The sequence below is a fragment of the Palaemon carinicauda genome, chromosome 1 (genome assembly GCF_036898095.1).
Source record: "Palaemon carinicauda isolate YSFRI2023 chromosome 1, ASM3689809v2, whole genome shotgun sequence".
Lineage (NCBI taxonomy): Eukaryota > Metazoa > Arthropoda > Malacostraca > Decapoda > Palaemonidae > Palaemon > Palaemon carinicauda.
In genome coordinates, this window is record NC_090725.1 from 67,232,455 (window position 1) to 67,254,404 (window position 21,950).

At 42.6% G+C, this 21,950-nt stretch overlaps 1 protein-coding gene across 1 annotated transcript in view; it reads right to left on the reverse strand.

Annotated features, from left to right (window-relative positions):
• The window catches only part of LOC137648665 (uncharacterized), a 208,523-nt gene that overhangs the window by 128,913 nt on the left and 57,660 nt on the right, over positions 1–21,950 (reverse strand). The window contains 2 exon segments of the mRNA XM_068381675.1: positions 3,812–3,994; positions 18,309–18,485. Coding sequence (XP_068237776.1) covers positions 3,812–3,994; positions 18,309–18,485 — 360 coding nt within the window.

A 21,950-nucleotide genomic window follows, 5' to 3' on the forward strand; every position in this document is an offset into this window, starting at 1 on the left:
AAGAACTTCCGAGGCGGACGTGGAGGCAACTCCTCAAACCAATACTGAGGTGCAGCAGGTAGGGGGGAGGCTCTATGCCTTCCGCAACAAATGGAGGTTCAGTCCCTGGGCGTTCAGTATCATCTCCAAGGGACTAGGGTGGAGTTGGATTCAAGGACCTCCTCCTCCGAACAAATTTCGTCAACATTCCACTCCGGACCTGGTCGAATTTGTCCAGGAACTTTTACAAAAGAATGCCATACAAGAAACGAAACATCTGAAGTTTCAAGGTCGGCTGTTCAGTGTCCCGAAGAAGGATTCAGACAAGAGAAGAGTGATTCTAGATCTATCCCTTCTCAACTTGTCCATTCAATGCGACAAGTTTCGAATGCTTACCGTCTCGCAGGTGCGGACCTTACTTCCCCGTGGGGCCGTCACCACCTCTATCGATCTTACAGACGCCTACTATCACGTCCCGATAGCGAGACACTTCCGTCCGTACCTAGGCTTTCGCTTAGGGGACAAAAGTTACTCCTTCAAGGTGATGCCTTTCGGGCTCAACATTGCCCCAAGGATCTTCACAAAGCTAGCAGAAGTCGCTGTTCAGGAACTCAGGAATCAAGGGATTCAAGTAGTAGCCTATCTGGACGACTGGCTCATTTGGTCAGACACCTCCCAAAATTGCCTAAAAGCCACTCACAAAGTCATCCATTATCTTCAATCTCTAGGCTTCCAGATCAACTTCAAGAAGTCCCGTCTTCTTCCAAAATCGAAGTTCCAATGGCTCGGCCTGCAATGGGATCTTATATCTCATACTCTGTGTCTTCCCAGACCCAAGAGGTTAGAGATTGCAAGAAACACCAAACGCTTTCTCAAAGACAAAGTAAGTTCCAGACGGCTTCAAGAGAAGATTCTGGGGTCCCTTCAGTTTGCCTCAGTGACGGATCTTCTTCTGAAGGCAAAATTGAAAGATATCAATCGTGTCTGGCGTTCGAGGGCGAACCGGAAGCTCCGGGACAGGAAAGTCCGCCTTCCTCCCATTCTACGGGAAAGACTTCTTCCTTGGACAAGAGCAAACAGTCTGTCAAAGTCAGTTCCCCTTCGATTTCCGCCCCCGGAATTAATCATTCACACAGACGCATCCCTATCAGGTTGGGGCGGCTATTCTCAGCTCAAGAAAGTTCAAGGTCTTTGGACTCCCTTGTTCCGCCATTTTCACATCAATGTGCTAGAGGCCATGGCAGTTCTTCTAACCCTGAAACGTCTCGCTCTTCCCAAGAAACAACACCTTCGTCTGGTCCTCGACAGCGAAGTGGTGGTCCGCTGCCTCAACAGAGGCGGGTCAAAGTCAGGGCCTCTGAACCATGTTCTAGTAGCCATATTCTCCCTAGCAGCCTCGAACCGTTGGCATCTTTCAGCTGTCCACCTGGCGGGAGTCCGGAATGTAGTGGCAGACGCCTTGTCCCGGACCTCCCCTCTAGAATCGGAATGGTCACTCGATCTAAAGTCATTTCGGTGGATTCTCTCTCAGGTTCCCGGTCTCCAAGTGGACCTCTTCGCCACGGAATCCAACCACAAATTGAGAGTATATGTGGCTCCCAATCTAGACCCTCAGGCTTACGCCACAGACGCCATGTCACAGAATTGGGACAACTGGGAAAAGATTTATCTCTTTCCCCCGGTGAATCTTTTGCTGAAAGTTCTAGACAAACTGAGATCCTTCAAGGGACAAGTAGCCTTGGTCGCACCCAACTGGCCCAAGAGCAACTGGTATCCTCTCCTGCGGGAGTTGAGACTATACCCTCACCCGATACCCAATCCGGTTCTGTCTCAGATAGTACAAACACGCGTTGTGTACGCTTTCTCAAACATTCAGAGCGCCCTAACTTTATGGACTTTATGAAGTTTGCGGCTATGCATGGTGCCAATATTGATCCTCAAAACACCTTGTTCCTAGAATCAGATAAACGGGATTCCACCATCCGTCAGTATGACTCTGCAGTTAAAAAGTTGGCAAAATTTTTAATAGACTCAGACGTGAACTGTATGAACTTGAACCTTACAGTCACTTTCTTTAGATCTTTATTAGAATCAGGTCTGGCAGCCAATACTATCACCACTATTAAATCGGCTCTGAAAAAGATCTTCCTAGTGGGTTTTAACATAGACTTAACCGACTCTTTGTTAGCTTCAATTCCGAAAGCTTGTGCCAGACTGAAACCGGTTACTCGTCCTACCCCGGTGACCTGGTTCCTTAATGACGTACTCAAATTGGCTTCTGATACCATTAACAGTTCTTGTGATTACATGCCCCTTCTCAGGAAAACACTTTTCCTAGTGAGCTTGGCTTCCGGGGCAAGAATTTCTGAATTGGCAGCCTTGTCGAGAGATCCGGGTCATATTGACTTTCTGCCTTCAGGAGAGGTCCTTCTTTCTCCTAACAAATTCTTTTTGGCTAAGAATGAAGACCCTCAAAACAGATGGACCTCCTGGAAAATTGTTCCCCTCACGCAAGATCCGTCGCTGTGCCCTGTCACTACTCTTAGGTCTTATCTATCCCGGACCTCCTCTAACTCCTCGGGGCCTCTATTCGTTAGAGAACAAGGCGGTACCATTACTATTAAAGGGATCAGGCAACAAATTTTGTATTTTATTAAACAAGCTAACCCTGACTCTTTTCCTCTTGCACATGATATCAGGGCGGTTGCCACCTCGGTGAACTTCTTTCACCACATGAATTTTACAGACCTTTCCAGGTATACAGGGTGGAAATCACCGTCAGTGTTCAAGAAACACTACCTTAAACATTTGGAAGCCCTAAAATTTTCTACAGTAGCCGCAGGGAGCGTAGTTACTCCCGAGTAACTCACAGGTTAATGCCTTGACTCTTTATCTCTCCCTCTTACCTGCCTCATTTATACCCTATTGTATTCGTTGGTCTCGCACCTGAATACTGTTATTATATTTGTAAATTTTATGCTCCTGAGTATCTGTATATATTATCACTCACGGCATTATTATACCTACCTTATTGGATTTATGTTCATATTTAAGATACCCTTATAATTGTTTTTTGGTACTCATCTCTGATTAAAGCATCCTGTATTTCTCTTACGCTTATGTTTTTTCCTTTATTTTGCAAGTTTGGTGACATTTTTCTCTTGTATAGATTCACTGGGCGGCACAGGTTCGAGCCCAGAAAAGGGATTTTGACGTAGGAAAAATCTATTTCTGGGCGAGGGACCTGTGCCGCCCAGTGAACCCTCCCAGCTCCTCTCCCTTGGAGTCCCCAAACTTTGGGTGCTAAGGAGTTGGGTTCTGAGCGGATGCATTGTAGTAGTACCGAGTGAGGTTGAACGGCTCTCCTCTATTGGGGTTCTCTGTCGTGGATTAATCTAAATAGTGCGGGACCTCTGGAATATACGCCCAATTTTATACCGACACCAATAGGTGAGCGAGCTAGTTAACCTAGCACTCCTTTACATTTTTTCTCTGGTATATTTAGCAGTAAATTACCTAAGAATAAGTGCTTAAATGGAGCTTATTCACTGGGCGGCACAGGTCCCTCGCCCAGAAATAGATTTTTCCTACGTCAAAATCCCTTTTACACATTAGTACATTAAAGTAACTGATACATCATCATCTAATGCTTAAAATAAATAAATACATTATAAAATGAAATCTTCATATGATGAAGTAGGAAAATTACACCTGAAATTATGCTCTATAAATAAAAAGTAATCTGGTAACTTCAAAATAAAAGTATAACAGCAATCAAAGAACATTATTTGTTACTTTTAATTGAAATATAGAAATACAATAACTTGCTTACCGTTCTGTTTTCTTCCCAGCCAACTCCTAGTGACTCAACAACAAAGTCTTTTAGTTCCTCAAATGGATCATCCAGGGCATCTTTAAATCTCACGTCATAAAACAAATTGGGACGGAAACACGATGTCTTGAATCTTGCAACAGGATTTCTGAGTTTCAGTTGCACAAAGATATCATCAACAACCTGCAGTTTAAAGTTTAGCTCAGTTTCATGAAATTTCCATTGATATAATTATGAAAAATATGACAAATTTGGAAGTAATTTGTATTTTTCCTACCTAAACAAACCTAAGTTCTTTACTATGGATATGTATATGTTTCAGCGTGAGCTGGAATCTAGCCATAAACTTTTGTGCGAGGTGTCAACAATCCTCTGTTAGTAAGCGAAGGTAGCGGAGGGGGGGGGGGGGGGGCAGACAAACCCACCAACTCACACACCTACTCAGTGATAACCCTTGTTTTTTATTCTCGGGGGTAGGTAATGGCGAGACAAGTATCAGTAAAGAACTCGAATTTGTAAAGTTCGGAAAAATAAAAATTATTTCAAAATTTGTCATTTGTTCCTACACACATACAAACTATTTATTCATTACTATGGAGACTAACCCTTAGGTGGGTGGACGTCCACTTTCCAACTGGCTGGAAACTTGTCCACGGGTACAAATCTGAGCTCAACAGTGTGTGTGAGAGAAATACCCTGACACGTTGTGGACCCTCAGCCTGTCAGTGCTCTAGAATCTGAAAGTACCTCCCAGGGAGCTTGGGAGAAATAACAAAATATATAAAATATTTCAAGACCACAAAACTAAAAATGGTTCTTACCTGCAGTCGGAAGGAGGCCAGCTTACAGTGTTCTGGATGTTGTGCCTCAAGAGAGGGGAAGATGAAGGGAGAAAAGGTCAGTCCTTCTATCCATTCATCCCAGGTTAACACAAGGTAACCTCAGCCCTTGACTGAATTCTAGTAGTCCTGTGAGGGAGCTGAGGTATCTAAACCACATGCTGAGTGGCCACTAAAGGTTCTAGAATAAAGTTATCTATGTTCCTGTGGGTCACGTCTTGCAGGTAATGGATGTTGAAGGTTGTCTGCCTTCTCCAAACAGCCGCTTACAGTACCTGTGCCACGAAAATATTTCTTCAAAACGCTAAGGAAGTGCTTACGCCCCTAACATCATGAGCTCTAATCCAAGAGGAGACCACATTCTTTGTGATCATCCTCTTAAACCCGCCTGTCTCACAAGCAGGTACTTGATTTATGGGCGAGCTTTCATTGTGTGCTCTCACAGGACATAGTTACAGCTGTTTGGGATTTTCAGATACTTCCCAAAGATTTAAAATCTGAGAGGCCCTGAACCTAGAGTCCGCTACAGCCGGATTCTCAGTCTTAGCAATAAACTCAGTTATGGAACTGACTGTTACTTGCTCCCATCCACTTGAATGGGTGATGTCATAGGAGAGGCCACGCAACTTGCAAACACTGTTGGCAGAGGCAAGAGCAAGCAGGAAAACTGTCTAAGAGTAAAGTCTTGATCTGATGCATGACTCAACTGTTCATAGGGAGTTTCAGGGATCGTAGCACAATCACTACATTCCAGGGAGGTTGTCTTACTTCCGTATGGCGGCAGGTAAGCTCAAAACTTGGTGTGAGTAAAGACAGTTCTGTCAAGGAGGATATGTTACCTCCATTCAGTCTAAAGACAAGGCTCGAGGCTGAGCTGTAGCCTTTCATGGCTAAGATTAAGCAGAGTTTTTCCTGCCTTAGGTATAACAAAAAATGCACTACCAAGAGGATAGTGACATCAACAACACCAACCACAAAAGATAGTCCACTACGGTTTGTAGACGGCGATAAACAAATTCCTGAGGTATCCAGATATCTGTTTCCCCACTGCGTGCGACAGACTCTTTGCGAAAGAAAATGCTGGATAACCTCCATGCGTGAAGTCATAGGGATCCACCAGTTCAGTGGAAAACCTCCGCAAGAGGTTGCCAGAGTAGGTCTGGAGGGGTGGCAGTTCTCTCTGACAGCAGAAGTATAAAGTCTGAGTACGATTCTGCTAGCTGCCACAGTGGAGCTATCAAGAACATTGAGGTGTCTTGAGATTACCTGAACTTATTGAGGAGTCTCCTCATTTGGAAGAAGGGGAGGAACGCATAGACGTCCATGTCCCACAGGTGTTGAAAGGCATCTCAGAAGGTTCCCTGTGGTTCTGGTATTGGGGAACAGTACAACGGAAGTTTCTGGTTAAGAGATATCACGAACAGGTCTAGTATTGGCGATCCTAATAAAATCAGGACTTTGTTGGCTATCCGGGAATGTAAAGACCACTCAGAACCAACTATCTGAGTCTACCTGCTCAAATTGTCATCCAGAATGTTTTTTTTGCCTAGAATGAACTGAGCTGACTGGGAGATCGAATTCTCTTCCGTCCAACGCAGAATCTCCACGGCTAGATGACAAAGCTTCAGTAAAAAAGTACCTCCTTGCTTATTAAGATATGCCACTTCCACTATGTTGTTGCTCATTAATACTAGGGAGTGACCTGAAAGGAGCTGTTGGAAGTGCTTGAGAGCCAAAAAAGCTGCCTTTGTTTCCAGGACCACAGCCCAGAGACTACATGCTGCAACAAGTGAACCCACCTCCCATTCTTTTGATGCATCTGTGAAAAGCATCAAATGCAGGGGAGGAGAGAGCTCTACCCCTTTGAGAAGGTGGGCATTAAGCATCCAACAAATCAAGTCTCTCTTCTGCTCTAATCATATCTGAACCCAAAGGCTAGAAAGGTCCCTGTACTGAGACTAGAAGTTCTTCAACTGTCACTGGAGAGAACGAATGTGTAGGCAGTCGTTGGTTAGCAGACGCTCAGGGGAGGTCAGATGCTATCAAGCATAGCCACAGATGAACTTGTAGCAAGCCTTTCGAGAGGAAGGAACAAGCTGCTTCCCTGAATCTCTCAATTCTGCTTCGAGACAGAAACACTTTTCCTAATTTGGTGTTTATCTGCATCCCAAGATAAACCAGATTCTGAGAAGGTTGTAAGAAAGATTTCTCAAAATTTACCCTGACTCCAAGGCAAAAGGCAAGGAGTCTGTCTCAGTGGAGGAGAAGGGCTTTCACCAAGTCCACTAGAATCAACCAATCGTAGAGCTACTGAAGTAGACGAATGCCATTGGCATGGAAACAGGTTGAGACTAGAGTGAAGACTCTTATGAACACTTGAGGAGCTGTGGACCGACAAACTGAAACACTACAAATTTTTAAAACAATTTGTATTTTTCATAGCTATATAAAGCCGAGTCATTTAAATGGGTTACTTCTAGTTTTGTTTTCTACGACCAGATAACAATAAAAGAAAATGGGCTCTGTTGCACCATGGATGGTTACCATAGAAACTCCACAGCTGGATAATGCTGTGCATGGTTGCTGGTAAGCTTTGCTCATCTTTCACCATTAAGAGATGAGGTCTCCCCTCTTCTCTCTATGATCATGACTTACATAATACACACTGTACTTCCACTTATAGTGGATAATGCTTTGTGCTTTAAGTCTTTACCTTATCAATGCCACTAAATGTACTAATCATTATCTGTGCTACGCTTGTGCTTGACAATAGCTGTGGCAAACAATATTCTGTGGAATCTCCATTTAGATTTTGTAAGAAAATGCTGTGCTCCCACTGGGGGAGATTTCTTTCTCGATGCAAGTAGAGCTAAGAAATCATTCTCCTTCCTTGTCTTCTTCCAGTAATGGTAAGAAACAGCTTTTTTTTCTGCATTGAAAGATATCTCCCTTCCTGCCTCTTCGTATCTTGAGCCTTCTGAGGCTCCAGTTACAGAGGACAACACCCAGGTTGAGACTAGAGTGAACACTCTTGAACACTTGAGGAGCTGTGGACCGATTGAAACACAGTTCTCATCCAACACTGGATAGGGATCTGATAGTATGCGTCTTTTAGATCTAGTGATTATAAAGCTCCCCAGTCTGACAGCCTGACCATTTCTGCGGTTTCCATCTTGAACGGAGTCTGTAGGGAAAACTCATTCGGAGCTGAGAGATTGATTACCAGTCTCCAGCCTCCAGAAGCCTTCTCTACAAAATAAAAAAAAAAAAAACTCAAGTGTAGAAGCCTGGGGATCCGTCAAGAACCTCTTTGAGAGTGCTCTTCTCTAGTATGGTTTGGACTTCTGCCCTATGGGGAAGATCCTTCATCAAGGAATGTGACATCACTGGATGCCGAATCGGAGGAAGGTGAAAGAGTGAATGGGATGTGGTATCCCACACAGACAATACACTGTTCAAGCTTAAGCTCCAAGGATCTCCAATTTCTGCCACCTGTGCTTCAGCCCCCCCCCCCCCCCCCACTGGTGGTAGAGTGGGAGGAATGGCCCCATAATGGGAGCAACCACGCTTACCAGTGTGAGGGTTCTGGGTCAGAAAGAAGAAAGCAAAGACATTCCAACTCCATATTTTCTGATAGAGCTGTGCTGACTGAAGAGAGTGTAACCTCAGTCTCAGACACTGGAGCAGTGGATACCAAGGGCTGTTCGGTCATTGTGAAGCTAGTAGCACAGATGTCCCTGAAAAGTCCTGAAGAATAGAATATTCCAAGCCTTTGAAAATATTCCGAGCCTTTGAAATCAAACTCGTTAGAGAAAACATAAACTGATGGCCATCATTTCCAGTCCAGATTCAAGGCATCTCTTGCCACTGCCTGAGAATCCACACTGGGAGCCAAGTGTCAGGAATTGAGTTATTTCATATATATTCATAATGAATGAGTTATTAATTATGCGTGATTGACTATTTCATAAGTTTTATTCATTAATAAGAGATAAGAGAGACAAATGAAGTCATAAGTAATTGTAAAGGTAGAAATTAGATTTATTGAGAGTCAAGAGAGAGCGAGTGAATTGGTGGTAGTGTTAAAGAAATGCAATTTTGTAGTCCTAATAATCGCCTTGTTCAGGGATGGCAAGTATGAGTAATAGTCGCCACAAAGGCAGGTGACTCACAATCACAAAGAAGCAGCGATTTTGTAGATGGATGAGGCCACACCTAGAGTGGGGAGTATAAGATACCAGGCAAGCAAGTAGGAGCCCTCTTCTGTCCTAAGTGAGAAAGAGTTAAGGTCATAGTGGATCTTCGTCTGACCCTCTTTCCCCCTTCGGGGTAAGGCTCCCTCCTCCCAAGTGCCAATACGACGGCACATATCTTCAAGATGCTGTACACTATGGTAGTAAGCAGAGAAGGAGAATTCACTCCTTCACATTCACTTCTGGTATGCAATGCCCTTTGCCGCCATGTAATCTGAGACGATGGAGAAATTCTCAGGACTCCCTCCTACCAGTAATGTTCGAGGGATGCTGGAGGGGAAAACCAGAAATTGTGTCCCACGTAAGTCCTGCTGTCCACGCTGGAATCCCCTTCTGCCTGACAAGGGGACCTATTAAAACTCGTATAACTAATGCTGTACGCTGTACTAATCTTCAACCAGAAAAGTCTAAGGGAATAACACTCCAATTATCCTAAGAATGTTTCGTAGCAAATATGTGTATCAATTTAACTCTGTGGAAAGATTATCAAGTAAAATTACAAGCCTGCACGCATATCCATACCCACACACATTGACTGAGAAATTAAAATAAAATATTTTATGGATACTTGCATTGAAGAATTACAGTATTTCTAATAATAATCACTCTTATTAGTATTATTAAAACGTAAAGCTCCAATTATCTTAATATTAACCCTCGGAGCTTCACACGAGTATAGTGGAAGCTTGTGGTTCTCTTTCATTGCATAACAGGTTTACTTGGAGATCCGGAATCTACTTCAGATCTCTTGGAAGGCGCTCTGATCAAATGTCCATTCTGTGTCCAGGGCTGCCTGTCTGGACAAGGCATCCAATACTACATTGAGAAAGCCTAAAAGATGGAATGGGAAGAGGAACAAATTCCTCTTCTGAAGGAAATTCATTGTGGGAAGAGTCACTGCATTGAAAATTCTAAAGCAAGATCCTCCTCTCCTGATACAACACACTGCCACCTGGTAGTCCCTGAAAATCTTGATATGAGAGTGCATTCTTGGACCGAGTGAGTCTCTTCAACATCAGGAAAACCATAATCAGTTACAACAAATTTTTGGAAATGGTGTGAACTGATTATTATTATAATTACTATTATTATTATCATTATTATTACTACTTGCTAAGCTACAACCCTTGTTGGAAAAGCAGGATGCTGCACCAGAGGCTCATTTCCCTACACTCAGGACGGGGATTCCTGAGAACAGGAATGTTGCCTGCAACATTTAAAAAGTTTATGCAGGACAACTTCCAGCTTAATCATGTATCAGCCACAGCCCTTGCTGGGACACAGCCGCATGTCTGATCACAGAACCAGCATCACAACAGTAATCGAAACACACATTCTGGAAGAAAAAGCAGAACGACTAGAAATTTCAGCTAAATTTCTGTAAAGTATGTCTGTATTCTACAGCAGCCAAAGTCAAAGTGAAGGTGCACACTACCTGTTGGGTGGGCAGGGATTCCCCGGCACATGACACCCCGCTGTGTTTACCTTGTTAAAAGCTTAACGGCTGGTTACCAGCTATGCTGGAGTTATATTATTATTAGTACTTGGAAAGCTACAACCCTAGTTGGAAAAGCAGAATGCTATATGCCCAAGAGCCCCACCAGGGAAAATAGCCCAGTGAGGAAAGGAAAGGAAATAAGGAAACAGAATAGTGTGCCAGAGTGTACCCTCAAGCAACAGAACTGTAACCCCAGGACAGTGAAATACCATGGTAAAGAAGTTATGGCACTACCCAAGACTAGAAAACAATGGTTTGATTTTGGAGTATCCTTCTCCAAGAGCTGCTTACTATAGCTAAAGAGTCTCAAGTAGCCACTGAGCAATTACAGAGCAGTAGTTAACCCCTTCAGTGAAGAATTTTTCAGTTATCTTAGTGTTGTCAATTGTAAGAAGTAAGAGAAGAATGTGTAAAGAATAGGCCAGACTATCCGTTGTATGTGCCGGCAAAGGAAAATGATCCATAATTAGAGAAAGATCCAATGTACTGTTAAACTATCTGGCTATTCAGAGAACCCAATAACTCTCTAGTGGTAGTATCTCAATGGGTGGCTGATGCCTTGACTAACTTACTACCTACAACCATTAAAGGTCGAAGGTTTGTATTACGTATAGGAAGGAATTTAATATTTCGATGATTACCCGGTAGTCATCAATTTCCCCCTTCTTCATCACTTTTACTGTCTAGAGATTTACTGATAAAAGATATGTACATTTTTGGCGTTAATTTCGAGATTATGATGATTTTGGATTACCGATGCCAACCGGTATTATAATGCCTCAAAATATGATATTTTAATTATAAAATAAATTTTTGAATATACTTACCCGGTGAATATATAATAGCTGCAACTCTGTTGCTCGACAGACAAAAAACAGTAAAAACTCGCCAGCGATCGCTATACAGGTTGCGGGTGTGCCCACCAGCGCCAACTGTCGGCCAGATACCACTCTCTCGATGTAAACAAAGACTCAATTTCTTCTCATCCCACTGCGTCTCTATTGGGGAGGAAGGGAGGGTCGTTTAATTTATATATTCACCAGGTAAGTATATTCAAAAATTTATTTTATAATTAAAATATCATTTTTAAATATTTAACTTAGCCGGTGAATATATAATAGCTGATTCACACCCAGGGTGGTGGGTAGAGACCAGTTAAATATGTTTACATCGTATAAGCTAAGAGTTTTTTATTTCATTTTGACAGTTATCAATATAACAAAACCAAAATAAATAGGTACCTGGTAAGGAAGTCGACTTAGACGATTACTCTGCCTTGTAAGTACGTCTTCCTTACGGAGCCCCGCGATCCTCTTAGGATGCTGACAGACCCCCAGGAGCTGAAGTATCAAGGGCTGCAACCCATACAACAGGACCTCATCAAACCCCTAATCTGGGCGCTCTCAAGAAATGACTTTGACCACCCGCCAAATCAACCAGGATGCGAAAGGCTTCTTAGCCTTCCGGACAACCCATAAAAACATTAAAACATTTCAAGAGACAGATTAAAAGGATATGGAATTAGGGAATTGTAGTGGTTGAGCCCTCACCCACTACTGCACTCGCTGCTACGAACGGTCCCAGTGTGTAGCAGTTCTCGTAAAGAGACTGGACACCTTTTAAGTAACATGACGCGAACACTGACTTGCTTCCCCAATAGGTTGCGTCCATGATACTTTGCAGAGATCTATTTTGCTTAAAGGCCACGGAAGTTGCTGCAGCTCTAACCTCGTGCGTCTTAACCTTAAGCAAAGATCGGTCTTCCTCACTCAAGTGTGAATGAGCTTCTCGTATTAACAATCTGATAAAATAGGATAAGACATTCTTTGACATAGGCAAGGATGGTTTCTTAACCGAACACCATAAAGCTTCAGATTGGCCTCGTAAAGGTTTAGTACGAGCTAAGTAGAACTTAAGAGCTCTAACAGGGCATAAGACTCTTTCTAGTTCATTGCCTACGATCTCCGATAAGCTGGGAATATCGCAAGATTTAGGCCAAGGACGAGAAGGTAGCTCATTTTTGGCTAGAAAACCAAGTTGCAGAGAACAAGTGGCCTTTTCTGACGAAAATCCGATGTTCTTGCTGAAGGCATGAATCTCACTGACTCTTTTAGCTGAGGCTAAGCATACCAGGAAAAGTCTTAAGAGTGAGATCTTTCAGGGAGGCTGACTGTAAAGGCTCAAACCTGTCTGACATGAGGAATCTTAGGACCACGTCTAAATTCCACCCAGGAGTAGCCAAACGACGCTCCTTAGTGGTCTCAAAAGACTTAAGGAGGTCTTGCAGATCTTTATTGTTGGAAAGATCTAAGCCTCTATGCCGGAAGACTGATGCCAACATGCTTCTGTAGCCCTTGATAGTGGGAGCTGAAAGGGATCGTCCTTTTCTCAGGTATAAGAGAAAATCAGCTATTTGGGCTACAGAGGTACTGGTCGAGGATACAGAAACTGACTTGCACCAGTCTCGGAAGACTTCCCACTTCGATTGGTAGACTCTAATGGTAGAAGCTCTCCTTGCTCTAGCAATCGCACTGGCTGCCTCCTTCGAAAAGCCTCTAGCTCTCGAGAGTCTTTCGATAGTCTGAAGGCAGTCAGACGAAGAGCGTGGAGGCTTTGGTGTACCTTCTTTACGTGTGGCTGACGTAGAAGGTCTACTCTTAGAGGAAGACTTCTGGGAACGTCTACTAACCATCGAAGTACCTCGGTGAACCATTCTCTCGCGGGCCAGAGGGGAGCAACTAACGTCAACCTTGTCCCTTCGTGAGAGGCGAACTTCTGCAGTACCTTGTTGACAATCTTGAACGGTGGGAATGCGTAAAGATCCAGATGTGACCAATCTAGGAGGAAGGCATCTATATGTATTGCTGCTGGGTCCGGGACTGGAGAGCAATAGATTGGAAGCCTCTTGGTCAGCGAGGTTGCAAAGAGATCTATGGTGGGTTGACCCCAAGTCGACCAAAGTCTCTTGCACACATCCTTGTGGAGGGTCCATTCGATTGGAATTACTTGACCTTTCCGACTGAGACAATCTGCTAGGACGTTCAAGTCGCCCTGGATGAACCTCGTTACTAGGGAGATGCCTCGATCTTTTGACAAGATGAGCAAGTCCCTTGCGACCTCGTACAAAGTCAGTGAGTGGGTACCTCCCTGTTTGTAAATGTACGCCAAGGCCGTGGTGTTGTCCGAGTTTACCTCCACCACCTTGCCTCGAAGGAGATTCTCGAAGCTTATAAAGGCCAGATGAACCGCCAAAAGCTCCTTGCTGTTGATATGCATGCTCCTCTGACTCGAGTTCCACAGACCTGAGCATTCCCGACCGTCCAGCGTCGCGCCCCAGCCCAAGTCCGATGCGTCCGAGAAGAGAACGTGGTTGGGTATCTGAACTGCCAGGGGAAGACCCTCTTGTAGGCTGATATTGTCCTTCCACCAAGTCAGACAAGACTTTATCTTTTCGGAAATCGGGATCGAGACCGCCTCTAGCGTCTTGTCCTTTTTCCAGTGAAAAGCCAGATGGAATTGAAGAGGACGGAGGTGTAGCCTTCCTAGCGAGACAAATTGCTCCAGGGATGATAGCGTCCCTACCAGACTCATCCACAGCCTGACTGAGCAGCGTTCTTTCTTCAGCATCTTCTGGATGGAGAGCAGGGCTTGATCTATTCTGGGGGCCGACGGAAAAGCCCGAAAAACTTGACTGTGAATCTCCATCCCTAAATACAGAATAGTTTGGGATGGGACCAGCTGTGACTTTTCCAAATTGACTAGGAGTCCCAATTCCTTGGCCAGATCTAGAGTCCAATTGAGATCCTTCAGACAGCGATGACTGGAAGAGGCTCTGAGAAGCCAGTCGTCCAAGTACAGGGAGGCTCTGATCTCCGATAGCTCGAAACTGGTACCCCACATTCCTGTGAACAAACCTCAGAAACGGTTGGGAATCCGGGTGTATAGGAATGTGGAAGTATGCCTCCTGAAGGTCGAGAGAGACCATCCAGTCGCCTTCCATAAATGCTGTCAAGACAGCCTGGTAGACTTCATCGTGAAGTTTGTCTTGACAATGAACACATTGAGCGCACTTGCCTCTTACGTACTCCTGCAGTGAACATGGCTGCCAAATCATGGAGCCATCCCTGAGGGACTTGTCCCTGCAGAGAACGTGGCTGTCAGATCATTGGAGCCATCCCTGAAAGCCTTGTTTATGCATGACATAATTGTACAGCAAAACTTCAAAGGCTCGAAAACAGCTGTGAAGTTGACCTGTAAAATCTTGGAGCGTCTCCTGGCCAGGCGCCAGGGAGAGTCTACGAGATTTTAGAAGTCTATCTGGGCAGAGGCAGGAACTCCCAAGCCGAGAACTTCTCTCGTGTCATATCAGACTCTCGCTCTATAAGCCAGTTTAAAAGAAGGGAAAGCAAAGGCTGTATCCCCCAAACTCCTCCTGGTGATAAACCAGTCGCCTAGCAAACGTAAAGCTCTCTAGGAGAGCGAGAGAGCACTAGCTTATAAACAACGGCTTCGAAGTAGCTAGGCCTAGTGTAAGCTCTGACGTTTAGGCGAACGAGGAGCAGCAGTTACAAAAAGATCCGGACAAAGATCCTTAAAAATCAGCATGATTTATTTAAAGTCCATAGAGGGCTAAGCAGCTTTAGGCTCCTCTCCGTCTGACAGAGTCCTCAAGGGAATATCAGTAGGAGGGGGAACAGCAACTTCCTCATCTAAAGGAACCTTGTCCGATAATAGCTGAGTCTCAAGCAAGGGAGAGACCTAACGTGGTGGCAATGCTTTACAAGCAGAGTCCACACGCACTGGTGCATTAGTAGCGGACCAGGACGCAACGTCATGTAACTGCTTGACAGTCTGTGAACTGTCAACATCAACAGGTGCGAGAGACCAGGACGCAATGTCATGTAACTGCTTGACAGTCTGTGAACTGTCAACAACAACAGGTGCGAGAGACCAGGACGCAACGTCATGTAACTGCTTGACAGTCTGTGAACTGTCAACAACAACAGGTGCGTGAGGACGCACAGCGTCCACTCGAGATTGCTTTGACTGCCTAGACTGAGCAGTCAAAACAACTCTAGAATGCGGAGGTTGACGCACAGCGTCAAAACAAGTCAACTCCGATTGTTAGCGAACGTCCTGAACGTCAACAGGAGCATCAGAAAGTGGCCTAACGTCCAAATGTGGCTGAAAATCCACACGAGACTGCATCGAGTGTGGTTCTAAACAACCTGACTGACGTGACTTAGCTACGCCAACGTCACTAGGTTGGCTGAAAGCCAGGATCTCGATGAGATAAACGGCTAGGCTCAACGGACTAATCGGCAGAATAGTCTTCCATAAGGGAGGCAAGCTTATTCTGCATGTCTTGCCGTAAAACCCATTTAGGATCAACGGAAATGGTTGCGGTAAGAGACGAGGGTAACGTCTGTGACCGCAACACTTTGCCAACAAAAAAGACTCTCGGAGTCTATTGCCGATGACTGCATAGGGTCAGAGCTGTCCTAATGGCTGCAACCAGGACGCTGGACCTATCCTGAAAGGACTGACTTTCGCTTAAGGGCCTCGAAACCTTGTTTCAGGTTTCTTATGCGAAAAGCCTTCGGATGACGAGGAGAAAATTGTCTCTCTCGCCTTATGGTAGGGGAGATCTTGGTAAGATACACCCGATACCATAGAGGGAAACGTCTGTTCGCTGATCAAGGCCTCTCGAACCCATAAGTCGTACGACATTACTTCTCCCCTGGGTTTGGGAGCTTGCAAGAGGTCCCGGACTAGGTGAACGACAGGCACGAACAGACGAACCCTCGGACGCAACACTGTAACACTTTGCGCAAAATCACTTTATCACTACGATTTTCTGTTTTGCACTTATTTCACTGAAATCGAAACTTTTACTGATTTCTACCTGAAGCACGCAATTCTACCCTCATCAAAAGGTAGTAAATGCGAAATCAGTCGTATAATGCAAGCACATTAATACCAGCAAAAAAAACAGTAAACATCTTTTAAGATAAAAAAATTCAGTGGTTGGGGAAGAGAAGAAACACTAGTTCATTCAAAACTACGTTTTCAATCTCTCACCGTACATTGCCTGGGGACGAGAATAAAACTAAAAACGTTTTATCCTTTCTCCCCGTACAGAGACTAGGGACGAGAGTAACTCGAGAACAACGTTACCCGCTTGAACGGAACGTTTTCTCTCCTCTCTCTCCCTCCGTCTCTATCTCTCTCTCTCTCTCTCTTGATTTCGCACTTAAGAGAAGAGCCCAATTACATTTCGTCAAAAAAACATGTTATTTGACCAAAGGAAAAAACTGAAAGGTTTTTCAATTAAAAAGTTCCTTTAAAATAGAATTTAAAACATTTAAGCTTTGAAAGAAGAATGAAAAAAACGTCAGAATCGATTTACTCTTTCTGCAAAGTGAAACCGTGAAACTCTCTCTCTATCGTAACGATAGAGCGCAAACTGCGTAGCATAAATAAACTAAACGTTAGTTCATCTTTGAAAACAGTACGAAGACTATTCAAAGAAATTCTTTCATAAAATATTTATTAAAAATATTCATTCAAAAAGTTTTAAATCATTAGCTCTTTAAAAGCTATTTACGATTGAAAGGGCTCAACGTTGTTTAACTTCGGTTTCCAAGTTAGGACCGCCTACTCTCAGGAAAGGTCGCATATAAACAAAACATTAAAATTTATTTTTTATGTTTATTATAAATGGAAAGTTAATCGAAGAGGCCTAATAAAGGCGGTGAGATATAAAATATATAGAGGAAAATCTATAATTAATTTATAACGTGATAAGATAATTACTAAAAGCCTAAACACACTTCCGTCTAAGGGAAGGGTCGGCCATTTAAAAGTCAAAGAAAGTCCATACTCTCTTTGTCACCAAAAATTAAATCTATCCAAAACGAGTTCAAGATTTAAGATGAAGATAAAACACCTGCACTGCGAAAGCTCAAACCAAAATGAAGTACTTCACCAAATATGTTGAGAAAACTCCAGGTTCTACAGCGAGTAAAAGTACGTCTTGTCGACACGTCGACAGAGAAGAAATTGAGTCTTTGTTTACATCGAGAGAGTGGTATCTGGCCGACAGTTGGCGCTGGTGGGCACACCCGCAACCTGTATAGCGATCGCTGGCGAGTTTTTACTGTTTTTTGTCTGTCGAGCAACAGAGTTGCAGCTATTATATATTCACCGGCTAAGTTAAATATTTAAAAAGATGATGTTACAGTACCAATAAACTCCAGGAGGAAGAGGGGATATAGGGGAGGGAGAGTTATTTTTTATATTCTATCTTAAATGCTCAAGAAGTAGTAGCTTCAAGAAAGGTAAGCATGATGACTAGCAGGTAAGTATTGAAATAAATTTTATTATTTAAGTTTATCTCTTACATCATTAGTTAATATCAGCACATAAAATATCACATATAAGACATAAATATTTTTCTATGGTTCTTAAACTACAGCTCATTATTTCAATGAGTTCTTCATATGATAATGTTGAAAACATATGGTATAGATGATTTCTACCATGATGAAAAAAAATTAAAGGTATAATAATTGAAACAAAGCTCACTGTACTCATTATGAAACATTTAACATAATACAAAGATGAAGAAAGATAGTACTGTACTGTATGTGTACTTTATGTATTATGCCTATGTATTTAAATAACTTTTCAGCAGCGATTTCAGTATCTAAATCTAAGGCTTACATCAATTTCAACCCAAACTATAGTAAAAAACCAAAGCTAATGGAAATAGAAGACAGCGCATAATTTTCATCAAATAAAAGTTTAAATCTCACACTATACAAACTCAACAACTAAACTTCCAGTATATCACCTTTATATATATCATGCAAGAAGCAATTAAAATAAAACACTGAAACACTTACCTTAGATGTAGCTGTAGCTGTAAGAGCAACCCACGGAGTATTTGGAATCCTTTTCCTTAAATATCCCAGCTTTAGAAAGTCTGGACGAAAATCATGTCCCCACTGACTGACGCAATGAGCTTCATCCACAACAAAATAGGAGAGCTTTTTGTATTTGTAAAGTCTATCAAGAAGATCCTGTAATAAAAGTAGAATAAAACACAGGTAATCAGCTTGACACAAAAGTTTACAATTATTAAGAAAATTATAACAGACTTTTTCAGACAAGAAATTAATTTCTATAAAATAAAATTATTCTATAAAAACATTAAGCTTTTTAATCAAGAAGTCAAAAACCAAGACCTGGTAAATAAAATAAGGTTTTTCTTATTGTCTACAGATGTTCCAAACATGTATCCATTTTGGTCTTCTCCACCAATTCCAAACACCAAGCATGCAAGCGATTGAAGCACACTACCATCCGAGTGCAACATATCATTATTGGAAACCATATGATATACTAGTAATAAAATACAAAATAAATGGTTCCTGCTAGCCCTTAGTTCAGCGAGTGGATGGATACTAAGCTCAGGCTACCAACTCTGCTTTCTACCTTGTAATTCCAACGTAACGAATGCTCAGTTGGTCTTTGCTGATTAGAATTTGGATAAGTGAGGTCTATACAGCAAAAGATTCTACAGTAGCTAAGAGCATGAGGCTATAAGAGAGGATCTTGTCTCGGCCATGTGCTGTATACCATCAGAACCCTCACTGACTGGTGCACTACAACTGCTAGGCAAAACTTGAGGAATTAGTCAAGGGTTTGAAACTGGGCAGTGGTTAGAATTTCTTTGAGCCAAATAACCACTGGGAAAGTTTTGACTTGTACAAAATGAACTAAAGAAGCCAAGATTGTAATATGGAGCTCATTAAAGTATAATCTAAACCAAAACCTCTTTAAAGACTGGGTCTCATTAACAGTTAAGGTCTAATTAAATGCTGGTGCAGAATTCCTAACTTTTATCATATCTATGATTAACAAGCCAAACTTCCCTGGATTTTACGCTGATCTAAAAGCTAGTTTCTTTTAGGTTTAGAACCTCCTTATAAAAAGTTGATGGTTGATTAAGTTTTCTATATGTTACCAAGCCAGTTAACACTCTTAAGAGATCAGAATTACTCTAAGAATGGGTTACAAACAATTTAACTCTTCTAAAAAAATTCTATGAGTAACATTTCACTCAGAACAAATCCTGCTAATGCTCAAATTGTTATTCACACCTGAATTTTATTAATCTTTTACTGTCAAAACAAATAGCCTATGCATAAAGTAAATTTGTACAATTGATCAAGACTAAATTCATCAACAATTAACTACGAGGTAGAAAATCAATTTTTAATTCTTCTGTGTTAAAGAATTTCTTTTGTTTACATTCTCAATGCATCAAGGAGAATTAACTACTGTATTCAGGATCAAGTTAGAAAATAGAACGTTTTACAGATTGCTTTAAGAGAGAAAAATTTCAAAACAAAACAGGAATGGAATGAGAAGCTTTCCTTGCATTTGAGCTAATAATTCTGCGATAATGATCTATAACATATGAAACTGTGGGTGAAGAGATGTTGGCAAAACATCTAGAGAAGACAGAACAATATGCATCAGAACTTACATAAGATAGCTTATTTGGATATTTTTACCAAAATAAGTATCCATAGAGATTAAATATGTAATTTATAATAGAAAAAATATGGCATTCTTACTTGGATTAGGTTGAATTCCAAGTGAAGGCTTCAGGTCCTTCTATGATCACCCTCCGCATTTCATATTCTTATAAATCAAAGAATATCTGATGCCTTTGACAACACAGATGGTGTCCCATAAGAGCATTAGATTAGACTATTTGTTTAGCTGCAACAATAGGGCCTAAAGAGAAAGTGTCCAAGGACCTGTAAATACAATCTCTTAGGTAGTGGTCCGTTAAAGTGTTTTGCCTCTTCCAGACAACAGCTTTGAGGACTCGGGCTACCGAGTGGTTTTTGCAGAATGCTAGGGTTGCAGCAAGACCACAGATATCATGTGCTCTAGGGGAAGGGGACCTGGCAATGCTTCCCCTGAGGATTTATATGCTCTCATGATCATTTCCCTTCACCAAAAGTCAAGTGTGCTCTTGGACACTTTCTTTTTAGAGCAACCTGTGCTCACAAATAAATTGGAAATTTTGGGCCTAAAGTAAGCCTTTCTCTTCAAATATTTAGGGATTGCTCTCAAGGGACAGAGTAAAAGATTATCCTGGTCATAAGTTACCTCTTTGAGAGCCAAAGTGTGAAAGAGTCAAATCTAATGTCATTCTCTACCAGATTTTGAGTCTTAGCTACAAATCTGGGAACAAATGATAATGATAATTCTTTCCACCCTCTGGAATGTGACATAAGGTAAGATAGGCCATGTAACTCTCTCACTCTCTTGGCTAAAGCTAAGACAAGGAGAAAGACGATCTTCAGGGTAAGATCATTGTCCAAGGCTTTATGCATAGGTTTGTAGGGGGGCTTTTCTCAAATACCTAAGGACCTCTGTCACATCCCAAGAAGGGGGATTGAGTTTTCGCAAAGGACAAGTCTGCTTGAAGCTCGTAATGAGAGCCGAGAGTTTCCGTAAAGAGGAGAGATCAAGCCATTTCAGTTTGAAAACTTGGCTCAAGGCTGAGCAGTAACCTTTTACTGCAGTGACTGATAGGCATTTCTCATTCCTCAGGACCACCAAAATGTCAGCAATCAGGCGTATAGTGGCCTTGAGCGGAGCAGTATTCCCCCTTGCGACACCAATCACAGAAGACTTTCCATTTGGCTCGGTAGATTGCTGCGGACAACTTTTGAAGGTATCCGGAAAGTTGTTTCGCAGTTTGTCCTCAAAAGCCTCTCTTTCGGAGCAGATGCTGGAGTCTTCAGCCGTGAAGCGACAGGAAATACACTGCTTAGTGGAACTTTCTTATATGTGGTTGATGCAGTAGGTTTAGCCATTCTGAAAGTTCTGTTGGAACTTCCATTAGAAGTTCCAGCAGGTCTGGATACCACTCTGATGTTGGCCTGTGTCAGGTTGCTAGTGTTACTCTGCTCAGACTCTGTTCAGGATCTGACGAATCCGATAGAACGGTGGGAACACACTCTTCACCAGTAAAGGAAGCAAAGACCATACGGAACCAACTGTCGTCCCTGGTCGACTCAGATGGTTCACAATGACCTTCCTTTTGTCGGGGATAAACTGCGCCGAGATTTCTCGGTTCAGATTCTGTTCAGAACCTGACGAATCTGACAGAACGGTGGGAACACAATAGTCTAGCTTATAACATTGGTGCTGGAAAGCATCTTCCATTATTGCAGCTTTGTTCAGGACTGGCGAGTAATACATAGGGAGTTTGTGGTTCAGGCGAGTGGCAAACACTTCCGGAGACAGAGACTCCCTCAAAATCAAGTCTCTTCAACACTAGAGGAAGCAAAGACCATACGGAACCAACTGTCATCCCTGGTCGACTCAGATGGTTCACAATGATGTTCCTTTTGTCGGGGATAAACCTCGCCAAGATGGAGATTGCATTGATCTGTGTCCACCTGTGGATATCTAATGCAAGCTGGCAAAGCTGGAGAGAGTTTGCACCTCCTTGTTCA